At 42.9% G+C, this 14,034-nt stretch overlaps 1 protein-coding gene across 1 annotated transcript in view; it reads left to right on the forward strand.

Moving 5' to 3' along the window:
• Window positions 1-14,034, forward strand: part of DDX10 (DEAD-box helicase 10) — a 161,055-nt gene that overhangs the window by 85,401 nt on the left and 61,620 nt on the right. Inside the window, exon 15 of the mRNA XM_069969768.1 lies at window positions 4,845-5,006. Coding sequence (XP_069825869.1) covers window positions 4,845-5,006 — 162 coding nt within the window. The remainder of the gene's footprint in view (window positions 1-4,844; window positions 5,007-14,034) is intronic.

Genomic DNA, 14,034 nt, shown 5'->3' on the forward strand with positions numbered 1-14,034 from the left:
CCTTTAAGGGGAAAAAAATGAACTTGCTAGAATTACAACTGAAGATAAATGCATATTCACTATGTAGATCACGGTAGCAAAACGAAAAAGCCAAATGACTCCAAGATGACTCAAACTCGGCCCTGCTGTGAATGTATGTGTATGTACGGTAGTAAGTGCTTGCATATATATGGATATAGCAGAAAGAGGTAATCAGTATTTGTCATTCAGTATAATTTGTATAATTACCATCAGTACGGACGCTTCAGTTCTGAGATGTAGATGAGGGGATGATTGTCCACATTGCTTGTTTTGTTACAATTTTAGATCCCCCCCCCCCTCAAATTAAACACCAGATGGTTAAGGCTCCGTTCACATCTACATCCCGCGTCACAGACTTTATCATATTTCACAGGAAAAATAGCACAGCATGCAGCGCTGACTAACACCACCACAGAACCTGCCGGACCCTATTATAGGTCAGAGGGGTCCACAACAGCTGGAACTGAGTTTTCCTGCTTTTATCACAAAGCTCGAACATAGAATTTACAATGTAGGTGTGAACAAAAAGGGTTTAGAGCATACCTGTCACATTTTACAGACATGTCAAAGGTTTGATCACGAGTCTTGAGAAATCTGTGCTGCTGTGCATTTCCTTTCCCAGTCCGTGTCTGTCTGACCTGGACGACCCATTGACTGCCCAGGTCACATAACACAGACCTGGTAGAGAACGCGCTGCTGCCTGCAGACTTCTCCTGGCTTCTCCTGAACCGTCAAGGTCTGAACTTTCTGACCCAACCGATTAAAACTTTTGACGTGGTCTTTGTGGCAGGAAGGAAGGTTACCCATCTGTAGACATCTGATGTGAGGTTGTTGCCCCACGTCAATGCAGAGGATGGGTATCTGGTTTAATGAGAGGCCTCTGTCATGGTTTGCAAATGGGACAATATTTCTCCTCAAAGTGAATGTACCATCAGGTACGTTCACTTTAACACGACCCATGGATAGATCGGCGTCTTGAACCGCGGCGTTCTATCCACGGGTACCGAGCCAGGGCTGAAACACTGGAGGCGGGCCAGCCCGGCCCCGGTGGGGGTAAATCCTCTCCCCTCTATGACGTGGCTCAGTTAGAATCAATGCCTCCAGTGCTTCAGCCCTGGCCCGATACCCGTGGATAAAACGGCGCCGTACACGGAAAACGGAACGTGGTTTAAAAAAAATGGACTGCGGCTCCAGCTTCCCTGCGCTAGCGCCGATCTATCAGTGAGTCGTTTTAAAGCAAATGTACCTGATGGTACATTCGCTTTAAGGAGAGTGCAAAAAGGACTTATAGACTATCCCTGCTCCACTTGGAATTCTGGGAAGAGTTTCAAGTCATGTTCCAAGGCTTTTTAAAGGGGTTATCCAGAGGCACTTTCTTCCAGAGACAAAACGACTCTTGTCTCCAGTTCAGGTGTGGTTTGCAATTTAAAGGGGTTATTTAGTGCTACAAAAACATGGCCGATTTTGCCCTACTCTTGTCTCCAGTTAAGGTGTGGTTTGCAATTAAGCTCCATTTACTTCAATGGAACGGAGTTACAGACCCCACCCAATCTGGAGACAAAGCGGGGCAAAAGTAGCAATGTTTTTGTAGCGCTGGAACTGAGTTGCAAAACCTACACCCAAACTGGAGATGAGTGATGCTGTCTCTGGAAGAAAGTGGCCCTGTTTTTTTAGGGCTGAATAACTCCTTTAAGGGAGCTAAGCATTGACTTAAAGGGAAACTGTCGCCAGTTCATTGCGCTTTGTGGTAGCGGTGCCGATCACGGGAACCGGGCGGCGTCTCAATAAAAGGAACGCTCCACCAGGATCCCCGCTCCCAGCGACAGTCGGCTAAGCGAAAAAAAGAACAAAACCTGATGGTAAAAAAAAAAAATTCTGCATCCAATTGCATTGCATGATGGAATAAAGTTTTGTTGATGTACTCCAAACTCCTGGCATCTTCTATTAATCCACTGGATCATTCCCAAAAGGTGGCACCAAAGAGCTACTTTGCATATCCTTTTCCCAGAATTCCCAGTGGAACATGAATGGCCTCTGCAACTTTTCGGCACATAAACAAGATTTTTTTTTAAACATATAAACAATAGATCATTTTCTGATGACACTTTCCCGTTACGTAACACTCCTGCGTAACCTATAGGAGGCAATCTGCTTAGCTTATAGAAATGAATCCCTCGGAGAGTACAGTATAATAAACCTCCCATGCATATAATTGCTGAAATCCGCATTTTGCGTCCTGGCAGAACGGTACAGAACAATGCCCAAGTGACGTTAAAAATAACCGAGGACGGCAGCCCCGATCCATCCCGAGGATCGCAGCCCCTCTGTAAAATATAGTAATTAGGAAATCTGTCAGCTGTGTGTTTTTTAACAAATTTTATGGAGTGCAGTGAAAGTTAGGAAATATTATTATTCTCCTGGGAAAAAGCCATTACCTTTCTGCAGACTTTGTAGCATTACCAGCCCCATCTGCCTTGTAAAAAACAGTAAAATGGTCCTGGTTAGGGGCCAACTCGATTACGCTTTTATCTCTCCTGGCTCGCAGAAGTGCGGCCCGGGGCACATTACAATGGCGGGTGACCTACCAGTGCCCAAAAATATTAATTCTTTACATTCAATTAAAAAAAAATCTTTGTTCTGTTAGTAAAAACTCATAAAAGTGATATCCCTATAGTCAGTGCCAGACTGGTGTATCTGGGGCCCACCAGAGGAAATGATCCTGGAGGCCCCACCATTAAAGAACTAGTGAGAAACGACATGTCAGTCAGTGTTAGTGCAGGTTCTTAAAGGGGTCGTCCAATAAAAATCTTTTTCTTTCAAATCAACTGCTGTCAGAAAGTTTATATAGATTTGTAATTTACTTCTATTAAAAAAATCTCAAGTCCTCCCATACTTATTAGGTGCTGTATGTCCTGCAGGAAATGTTTTATTTTCAGTCTGACACAGAGACAGTTCCTGTCTCGGCCAGAGGTGGCAGCAGAGAGCACTGTGTCGGACTGAAAATAAAACAAACATTTCCTGCATGACATGTAGTAGCTGATAAGTATGGGAAGACTTGAGATTTTTTTAATAGAAGTAAATTACAAATATTCATAACTTTCTGACACCAGATGATTTGAAAGAAAAATGATAACCCCTTTAAGCTGGGGACTCTGGTGGGCCAGTCCGACGCTGCCTGTAATCTCATAGGGGAGGCGGTCTAGTTAACTCATTTGGAGAAGGTTCTTACTGCAGTACATAGTGCTCATCCACAAGGACTTTTCAGTAGGATGTTACAATTCCTTTATAATGGCAAGGGCAATGTGAAAAAATGTAGTATTTCTATTTATAGGCCTCCTATTGACTTCAATGGGAGCTTTGGCAATGAACCTTGCTGAAAAGATGTGACGTCAGTTCTTATCAGTGTGTCCTCTGCTCTTATTGAAATCAGTGAAGGTTGGGCTATATGTAGTGAGACACACACTGTGGGAGAGTTATCAAACATGGTGTAAAGTGAAACTGGCTCAATCAATCAGATTCCACCTTTCATTTTCCAAAGAGTCTGTGAGGAATGAAAGGTGGAATCTGATTGGTTGCTAGGGGCAACTTTACACCATGTTTGATTTCCCCCATTGTTTTGAGCATGGAAACCAGCATGTTTCTATGCCCAAACCAGCGCCTTTTGCCTATGTGAACATACCCTGGGGCTGATTTCCCTTAACTGTACCGTATTATGGAAGCAGGTCCTGGCCCGACTGCATTTCTTATGACCTGAGCTGAAAGCTTTGAGTTTGTGTCATCGGGCAGGGACTTGCATCTGTAATATAGAGGCAAGAATGTGTATGTGATCTGTTTATTGAAAACTAACACAATGGCATGCATCAAATGAGGGATGAGCAGCGAGATTGGGGCTTGTTTGCGGTGCCTTTACCAAGCCCGATGAATTGTGTGCACAATCGATCATCTGGGGGTGATAGCTGGATGTGTTTAAAAAGATACTCCGGCAAAATATTTTCTTTAAAATTATCTGGTTTCCAAAAGATATATAGCTTTGTAATTTACTTCTATTTAAAAATCTCTAGTCTTCCAGTACTTATCAACTGTTGTGTGTCGTAGGACGTATTCTTTCCAGTCTGATACAGTGCTCTCTGCTGCCACTTGTGTCCATGTCAGGAACTGTCCAGAGCAGTAGCAAATACCCATAGAGAACCTCTCCTGCTCTGGACAGTTCCTGACATGGACACAAGTGGCAGCAGAGAGCACTGTGTCAGACTGGAAAAAATCCACTGCTTCCTGCAGGACATACAGTAGCTGGTAAGTACTGGAAGACTTAAGGGTTTTAAAGGGAATCAATCAGCACATCTTCCAAAGTGAGAGACACTCTTTGTAATTGCTCTTTTGTCGTGGCAAGAAATGAGCATCCTAAAAAAACTCCCACCTTCCCAGTTTCTACTCTTGGGGTATGTTCACACTGAGTAAATCAGGCAGAATTCCGCCTGCCTTAGTGTGCCATAGCCTGTCTATGGGAGAGCTTGTGCGCCTCCGGTCAGCAGCGGAGGTGCACGAACTTTCCCATAGACAGACTATGGCACACTGAGGTAGGCGGGATTCTGCGGCGGAGAGTTCCAAAACAGAATTCCACCTGATTTACTCAGTGTGAACATACCCTTGGTGATAGATTTACAATGAATCCCTCTATTGGTGTTTTTCTGTTTGTGCTGCTTGAGTCCAAACATTGCCGCCTCGTAGATAGAGGAGATCACTGACCAGGTTGGTGCCCTTATATATGCAACGTGTGGAACCATGTGCTTCAACTATACACATGCATTGTTTTCTATTTGCAGGCAGTGCAGCAATGGCCTCCAAAACAGAAAGCGCTAGTAGAAGATGCTGGCGAGGACGAAGATCAAAACGGCATTGATCTGGCAAAGGCAAGAGAACGGCTGACCGAGGAGGACAAATTCGATAAAGAAGCATACAGGAAAAAAATCAAGGAAAAACACAGGGTAAGAACTAATTTACAGATCTGTAAGATTCCAGTATCATTGAAACCACAATCAATAATTTTCCATGGCAAGGATTAAGTTATTACAATCCATTATAACTGTATAATTATTTGCCTCCTGTGTATTGCAGACTTTATTGTAGGGATCCACGCCGTCCCTCCTCCCTGCCCTCCTCCTCATTAGGAATGGCCCAGGCAGGATTTGAGGGCTAGGAGGAGGGACGGTGCAGGCCTAGGGTACAAACACTCCAGGCCAATTTAACACAGGGTTGCAAGTTAAAAAGCGTTTTTTTTTAGGACAATAACTGCATCATCTGCTGAACGGACCCCAGGACAGATCTTAGATTAAAAGCAGCTATCTGATGGTACAAGCGGTTTGGGGGGGGGGTACAGAGTGGCTTTAAAGAAGGTATCAAATTTCAGCTACTGAAAGTCTATCCTGAGGATGGGGTACAAATATCATATCAGCAGGGTTCAGACACACAGGTCCTTCGCTGATCAGCAGTCTAGGTGACCCAGTGTGCATAAGCCATACGCCTTGACTTCTTACGCTATGTAGTGGTGGCGCCAGGTATTGCAGCTCAGCTCCCAATTACTTCAACGCGAACTAAGCTGTAGTACCTGGCGCCACCACTACACAGTGTAATGAGCCGAGACTTTTACTATAAACCCACCCATAGTATCCACCCAGTAAAACGTCCCATACACTTCATGCAGACCTTATATATTCATTCCACTATGAGTCTTGCTTATTACTGATTCTGTGAACTGAGAATCCATCTATCTGTGGGGCATAAATACCCGATGTGAGCCTTCCTAGCCGCTGCCTATATTTCTCGGAGTTTTGCTTAAGCTTTCTCTTCTTTTTAATGAATCCTTAATTAATGTATTCGTTTAATCTTTTTAATAAGTACCGCCGCTCGCTGATGAAAAAAAAGTTGAATCTCTGGAAAAGGAATAATGAACAAAGCACAAATGAAAACATTAATTTATTGTGCCCCCAACCATTACTTCTCCATAGTAGCGGGAGATTACAACGCCCTCACAAATTGTTTATAGTGATCGCACGGCTGAGCGATACGATCACTAGAATACTGCACATTATCACATCAATTACCAATAATTGAATCTTTTTCATTGTTTGCGAGGCTGTAAGTGTTCTTGAGGCTTGTTCTGTGTGTGATGATAACAGAACAGGAGATTATGTGGCCTTGAAGACCTAGACTAATGCTCATGATGGTGAGAGACATGAGTGGCCGCTGAGAAATAAACTCTCCCCCCCCCCCCCATACATTTCTGGTTACCTTGAATTTAAAAAAAAAAAAGTTACAATAAGGGGCCTATTCCACGGGAGCGAATCGGCCCGATTCGGCCGATTATCGCTCAGTGGAATAGAGAGAACGATCAGCCTATGATTGTGTCATCGGCTGATCGTTTATTTAGGGCCAGCCCTACAATCATCTGTCCCCCACCACGCATCGCTACGGTGGAATTGCGGTACGCGGCGGGCGACCGAAGTTTTGAGAAGCAGCATACATTACCTAGCAGGGCTTCTCCTCCGCTCCGTCTTCCACCCTGAGTCCCGTGGCACAGCATCAGCAGCTCCGGAGCGACCTGACTGAGCTGTCAGACCGCTCAGCCAATCACAGGCCAGGAGTTGATGCTGCGCCGCGGGACCCGGGGAGGAAGACTGAGCAGAGGAGAAGTCCTGTCAGGTAATGTATGGTGCAAGGGCTGCAAGGACATCGGTAACTATGTCCCTGCAGCCCTCGCTCAACGATCATTGGGCCGTGGAATAGGCCCAGTAAACGAGCGCCAATCTAGCAGATCGGCGCTCGTTTACATCGTTGATCAGGCCCTGCTCGGCCCGTGGAACCGTAAGTTTCAGGCTACAATTTTCATTAAACATGTTGAAAGACAAACGACTGCAACAATCAGCCAACATTGTTCATGTCAGCTGATTATTGCTTTCTATTACACAAGACGATTATCGTCAGTAACGGCCAATATCGGCCAGGTACGGCTGATAATTGTTTAGTGAAATAGGGCCTCAAACATCAAGTGCAATTTATTGCCTCCTTGAAGTCTGCCCTGAAGTTGTGAGCTTTCTCCCTTGTCTGTTTCCTTGTACAGTGCAGTCTGTGTGATCTGCCCTTCCTGCAGACATAGGCGCTTCCCCCTTCTCTACACTTTGATCCACCATTCTCCTACTTATCCTTGCTAAAATGTTCACACACATTTTAAGGTGTTTTGAGGTGTTAACAGCTTTATTGTGCCTTAAGGCCAAATGTACTACTAGGTACATCACTAGGTGTTTTTTACGCTTACAGACTGGCACTGGCATGGGGACATTTTTTTTAACCACCGCCTGGTTCCCACGCACCGTTCCGGTCCATTCCCGAGCATCGGCAGGGCATGAAGCACTGGGGGCAGGCCTGCCCCCGGTGTGACAAAACCCCCTCCACTCTGTGACTGCATCACGGAAGGGAAATTGTCACACTGGGGGCCGGCGGGTCACACCACTGGCATCCCCACGCCGATGCCAGTCTGTTAATGTAAAAAGCCCATAGCGATGTAGCTGGTGGTTCATTCGCTTTAAAGTGATATTGTCACCCCTCCTTACTCTATGTTCGGTTCTCTGCACCATACATGAGCTTAGATGCTGCACATTTCATATATACCTGTATAAAACTTCTTTCTGCTCTAAAATCACTTCATTTCATCTGTGGACAGTGCCACTTAGGCGGGGCCTCACTACAGTTGAGTACCCTTTCCCATATGGACATTGTCACCTAGTTGGGGCTTCACTGGAGTTGGGGCCCCCTCTCTTATAGGTGTAAAAGGGCCCATCTGCTGTGAAGCCCCGCCTAACTGTCGCTGTCCACCAATGAAAAAGGCAATTTTGAAACAGAAGGAGGGGGGGGGGGGGGAGTAGCACTTTAACAAATGCCTTTTTTCTTGTTTTTTTTTTATTTTTTATAATCAGACACTGCTAAGAGCAGCGCGCTATCACACCTGATTCAGAAGCAGCAGCACTGCCAGCTATGTGAAAAAGTTACGAAAGCTCTACACCCTCTAAAAAAATAGTATTTAAGAAGTTTCCCTAAATTGTATCCGGGAGACAAATGAACAATAAAAAAATCACAAATCAATGGAAAGGTGTCCATATGCTTAAAGACTTTTTACTGTCTTTTTACTTTTCCGTCTTGGCATGGCATGACGTTGTAATTGTAACAGATGTTCAGACACCAATTATCAATTTGCACATGTAACCAACATTTTGTCTCCAATTATGATAAGCGTGCTAATGTGTGCACTAAATATAGCTACAAATCACTTCGGCCTACTGTTTTAATTGCTTAACATTTATAATACATTCTTTACGCTTTCATTGGATTTCTAATTAAAGCGCCTCTCTCCTTGCACGTACACCTTAATTAGATGTATTTTTAGGCCTTTTGTACAGAGGTGTTACATTTATTCTGGTATTATTTTGAAGCGAGATACATTGTTTTATGACTAATGAATGTGAAGTGCATTTTCAGCTTAATCCGTTGCGTTTTAATTACTTGTTTGCTTTCATTTTTTACCTTGTGTCAGGATGTAGTGTAAACACTAAAAATATCTGCTGACAACAACCCTGTGGGTGCGCCACGCAGTGCTGTTCACAAGGGCCTGAGTCAGAAATGCAGATCGAGGCACATAGCACTGTCTATGTATTACAGTGTACACCAGGCCAACATCTGAATTTGTTTGGGATCTGGGTCCCAATCCCATAGTGGGCAAGTAACTGCCAGGGGATGTATGTGATGAGATAGTTCCCCTAAAAACTAAAAATTTAGCATTTACGTTTTGTACCCTAACATGAAGCTGTCTGACCGGTGGCAGGAGAACAGGGAAGGTGAGTATAGGTTTTTCTTCTCTTTACCACGTGATGGTGCACAACTTTGAATAAAAGTTATTCCCCAGACGCCCCCACGTTAATTCTTTGAGTATAGAGCCACACTATACTTCACAATGAGACGCTGAGGAAGGCGGAATTGCGATCGGAGTCCGCAGCGGGGGTTCAGTTTGGAATTTCTGCCTGTTTTCCTTAGTGTGAACGTACCCTTACTCCCTAAACATCCAGTGCGATTGATTCCCTCCCCCTGAAGTCTGACTTGTGAACTTTTTCCCTTGTCTACTTCCTTGTACAGTGCAGTCTGTGTGATCTGCCCTTCCTGATGACATGGGCGCTTCCCCCTTCTCTACACTTTCATCCACTGTTCTCCTTTTTATCATTGCTAAAATGTTCACAGGCATTTAATGAACAGGGGTATTGGTAGTAAATTCCCTACTTAAGACAGTAGGGTATTTTGTGCTCTACTTGAGCTTTGATGCTTAGTGCCATCTTATGGTCGTCAACTGTTTGGATCCTGGAAACATGACCCTGTATGCTAAATGACAAAAATCACTTTCGAGATGGTGCAAGCAAATTACTGTTGAAGTGTCACCTGGGCGGTGATAGTATTAGGAAATGTCACTATATTCAAGCACCATTCCTGCCCCTTCAGGCTTGATTTACATCCCCTGGCTACTCCACATAACTACCAGCTGCCTGCAAAGCTTGTGCATGAGTTATTGCCTTATATATGGCTTCTTCCTGGAAATGTCTTCTGACGGTCCCGACACATGCACAGTACAGTGATGAAACCAGGCTTGTTACATCAATCATACCTACAACATGCATGACCCCAGAACATGCATGAGTGTTGCACAAAGCTGGCAGTGATACCGTATAACTGGGGGGATGTCAGTCATACATTCAGATGACTCTTGTGTTGTAACACAGCATTTTGAAAGCTCTTTTAAAAAAAAAAAAAAAAAAAAAAAAAAATATATATATATATATATATATATATATATATATATATATATATATATATATATATATATATATATATATATATATATATATATATATATATATATATATATTTTTTTTTTTTTTTTTTTTTCTTATGACCCATTTACCATACAGACATGTTTGGAAACACTTCTGGTTCACGTGACAAGGCATAGTCGTTAAGGTTCTAAAAACAACCCGACAGGGTCCCTTTAATTGGCACTTACTGGCTATCCTATAATTAATATGGGACATGTTATGATGCTTAGCAACCAGCCATAGCTTTAAGACTTATATTTTTTTCCCTGCTATGGGTTACAAGGTGATGATGATGTTGGATTTATTTTTATTTTTTTAAATTTTCTATTCAATGGGAAAACCATAAATTCTCATGTTTTTTGGAACTTAGTCCATAATGAAGTAATGAAATGATATAATGACTAGCAACGTTTAATTCATAATCCCAAGGTATCTGTCTTGTACCTTTTAAAAAAAATATATATAAAAAAAGGGGGATTGTAACAAATTTGACATTGTTTCTGGGGACATAAAAGTCTTTAGAGTTTAGCAGATATCATAGCTACTTTGTGTCAAGTTGTAAAAATGTTTGATCAGTTAACATCGAGTGTTCAGACCCTCCCGATCACTAGAAGATAATCGCTTCTCTCCTTATCTAACTAAAGGACACGGTCCCGTTAACTTCTATAGAAGTTAGTATTCTCCTCCAAGGACAGGGTACAGAGATCAGCTTAGCCTGCATGTTTATTCCAGTGACAAAAGAATAATAAGCCACCGCCAGATTTATCTCTCATGGAAATAAATGACCGAGCATGTTTATATCCAATATGACCGATCCTTTTGCCAACATTTACTGTTGGAACTTTCCATATATGTTGGATAGTATTCCAGCCCTGCCCCGAATCACTGGCTTTGTCCAGTTTTCATCTGGTGTATAGCCAGCTTTAGTTTTTTTATGGAATTTCCCTTGCCAAAGTGTGAAATATTTGTTTCCCAAGTACAGTATTTGTTTCCTATTACGGAGGCGCTATAACAAAAAGCTGCTTGTGTGCGATCTGCCGACTTTACTCCACATAGTTAACTTTAAGGATCTCCCATAAAGAGAAAAATGAAGCAAACTAAAAGATGACGGCTTCCCAAGATGATGTTAGGAATAGTTTGCCGTTCATATCATTACCTTCCAAATGGGGATAATAACTGGAACGCTCATGAATTATCTGGGAAGGATACGGCATAAAAACGCTGATCCTTGTCTATAACTATTGAGATGTGCTGCAAACAGTGACTGCTATCTTAAAGGGGATGCATCATCAGAAAAGGATCTATTGCTTGATCCAAGGTTTTATGTTTGCTTTAAGAATTTTTGCTGATTTTTTTTATAATTTTACATTTTGCTATGTTATAAAATAATTATTATTGTCTTGCGTTTTTTCCTTGAGGCCTAGACGTAATAATAAGGTGACACTTTCCCGTCCTGTAGAGAGAACTTTTCAGCAGTCTCATTATTATCATCATCATCACAGGAAAGCTAAAGAGGTTGGCCACTTTACAGTTTAATGCTTCAGTGTGTAGTATTAGTAAGCGTACTCAATGTATATACTAAAAGCAGCTCCCTGTGTACTTCATAGAGCTAAAAAGACTCCCCTCCTCCAGGATGTGCTGTCCTGCTCTGTGGTGATTCTGTCCATAAGATGGCCAAGCATAGAGGAGCATTGAGAAGCATGTGACCATGCCCCATCCCCTGTGTCCACCACTGAGCCCATATATGTGTATGGAGGAAAAAGGGGGTGGGGCATGGTCACAGAATCACCACAGAGCAGGACAGCACAGCCTGGAAGAGAAGAGTCTGATTTTAGGTACACAAGGAGCTGCTGTCAGTAAGTGCAGTGAGTACACTTACTAATACTGTATGCTGAAGTATTTTACTATAAAGTGGTCAACCCCGTTAATGTAACACTGATATATAAATTAGTCTGCTTTACACTATTCACAATAGGTAATGGCCACAGCTGCCCTCCTCCCTGTACCATAACCTCTATTCATAGAATATACATAGAAAACTCTTCCATAGAAGTCAATATGATCATCTCTAGTCTGTTGTTTTCTATGCCCATGTAAAATGTATCTCTAAGTGCTATTAGCAGAGCAGACACTTATAGTGATACTGTCACCTTCCTTTACTCTGTGTGTTTCTCCGCACCCTCCACAAGCTTAGAGGCTGCACATTGGATATATACCTTTATAAAACGTCTCTTTCTGCTCCACAATTGCTTCATTTAATGAGTGGGGAGAGGGGGCCCAACTGCTGCGAAGCTCTGCTTAGATGACACTGTCCACAACACATAAGGTAAAGGGGGTGACATTTTCTGAGGTTACTGGAATTTCGGGTTACATTTTGGTCATTTTCGGCAGGGATCTGGTCTATATTTTGATAGCTGATATAATTGACTGTATTTGTTGGATTTGTGCCTTTTTTGCACATTTTCTTTTTGTGGCTCTTTATTTCTCTCATTTAAGCGACTCTGTACCCACAATCTGTCCCCCCCAAACCGCCTGTACCTTCGGATAGCTGATTTTAATCCAAGATCGGTCCTGCGTTCCGTTCAGCAGGTGATGCAGTTATTGTCCTAAAAAACAACTTTTAAGGTAGCTTCACACACACCGTATTGCAGCGGATTTGATCAAAATAACTGAGCAAAGCATCAAATCTGCTGCAGATTCTGTCTGGTGAATGTACCCTTAAACTTGAAGTCCTGTGTCAAATTGGCACGGCCTAGAGTGTCTGTGCATTAGGCTTGCTCTGCCTCTCCGTCCCTCCTCCTCACCCTCTTCATCATTAGGAATGCCCCAGGCAGGTGTTCTACTATTCATCACCTGTGTGAGCACAGCACATGGGCTGGATCGTTAAGGCACCTGTGCAGTGTTCAGACAAGTGAGGAATAGAAGAAATTCTGCCAGGGGAGGGGAGTCATAAACATAGGGCGCGTTAAGTTCTGTCTCAACCTCAACGTGCAGCATTTGATTACCGATTGCTGCAGAAGTTGGGTGTAGCCTTTGGGAGTCTTTTAAAAACTATGAGAGAGATTTATCAAACATGGTGTAAAGTGAAACTGGCTCAGTTGCCCCTAGCAACCAATCAGATTCCACCTTTCATACTTCACGGACTCTTTGAAAAATAAATGATGGAATCTGATTGGTTGCTAGGGGCAACTGAGCAAGTTTCACTTTACACCATATTTGATAAATCTCCCCCAATGGCTGTATCCATGTTTTCCAGGCAACCTTAGGGCTGCATCCAACTTCTTCAGCCACCGGTAATCAATTGCCGCATGCTCTGCTTCGCATGAACCCGGGTGTACTTGAGGTTCACTCATCTCTTACCATAGCCATATTTAGCGCTTGTTATAAATTCAGATATTTGCAAAATGTCTGGAGACATGTCTCTTATCGTTCAGTATGGCCTAAAGACTATGGACTAAAGACTGTACACTTTAGCTATTTGGTCAATTTTGGTCAAAATTTAGATGATATTGCATTTTTAAATGTTTTACCAAATGTTGTTTTTTATTTTTATTTATTTTTTTTTGCTAATGTTTTAATATTGTGTAATTTTGAGTCCTTTTTTTGGCCAAAAAGCAGGCAGAAAAAAGTTCTAAAAACATTGCACTGTAAGCATCTGAACTGATGGACCTTAACTGTAATTTTATGCAGTGGAAATAGTACTGCATCAAAACTAGAGATGAGCGAATTGCTCCACTCCGATCAGCGCTCCGCTCATCAAGTCGGCTGCCTGTTAGTGCTGCTCCGCTCCCTGCCGCTCCACCCCAGATGCCAGGGAAGGATGGATCCTTTACTGGTGACTTCTTGCTGTCATGTGTTCAGCTAAGATAGCAGCATCCCGTCTCTAGGTTGTCAGAACTCCACATGGGAACCTCCAAGATCAGGAGATGACTGTCATGTGTTCCATAGTCATTGATGGGAGAATACAGAAAATTTTTGAATTTGCCATCAAATAATGCCCTTATTCACATGTCTGCAGCCCGTAATTGCGGACTCACGATTACAGACTGCACTACTAATGCGCATCAGTAGTGCTCCACAATTCACGGACCACTGCATAAAAGAT

The sequence above is a fragment of the Dendropsophus ebraccatus genome, chromosome 5 (assembly GCF_027789765.1).
Source record: "Dendropsophus ebraccatus isolate aDenEbr1 chromosome 5, aDenEbr1.pat, whole genome shotgun sequence".
In the NCBI taxonomy this organism is placed as follows: domain Eukaryota; kingdom Metazoa; phylum Chordata; class Amphibia; order Anura; family Hylidae; genus Dendropsophus; species Dendropsophus ebraccatus.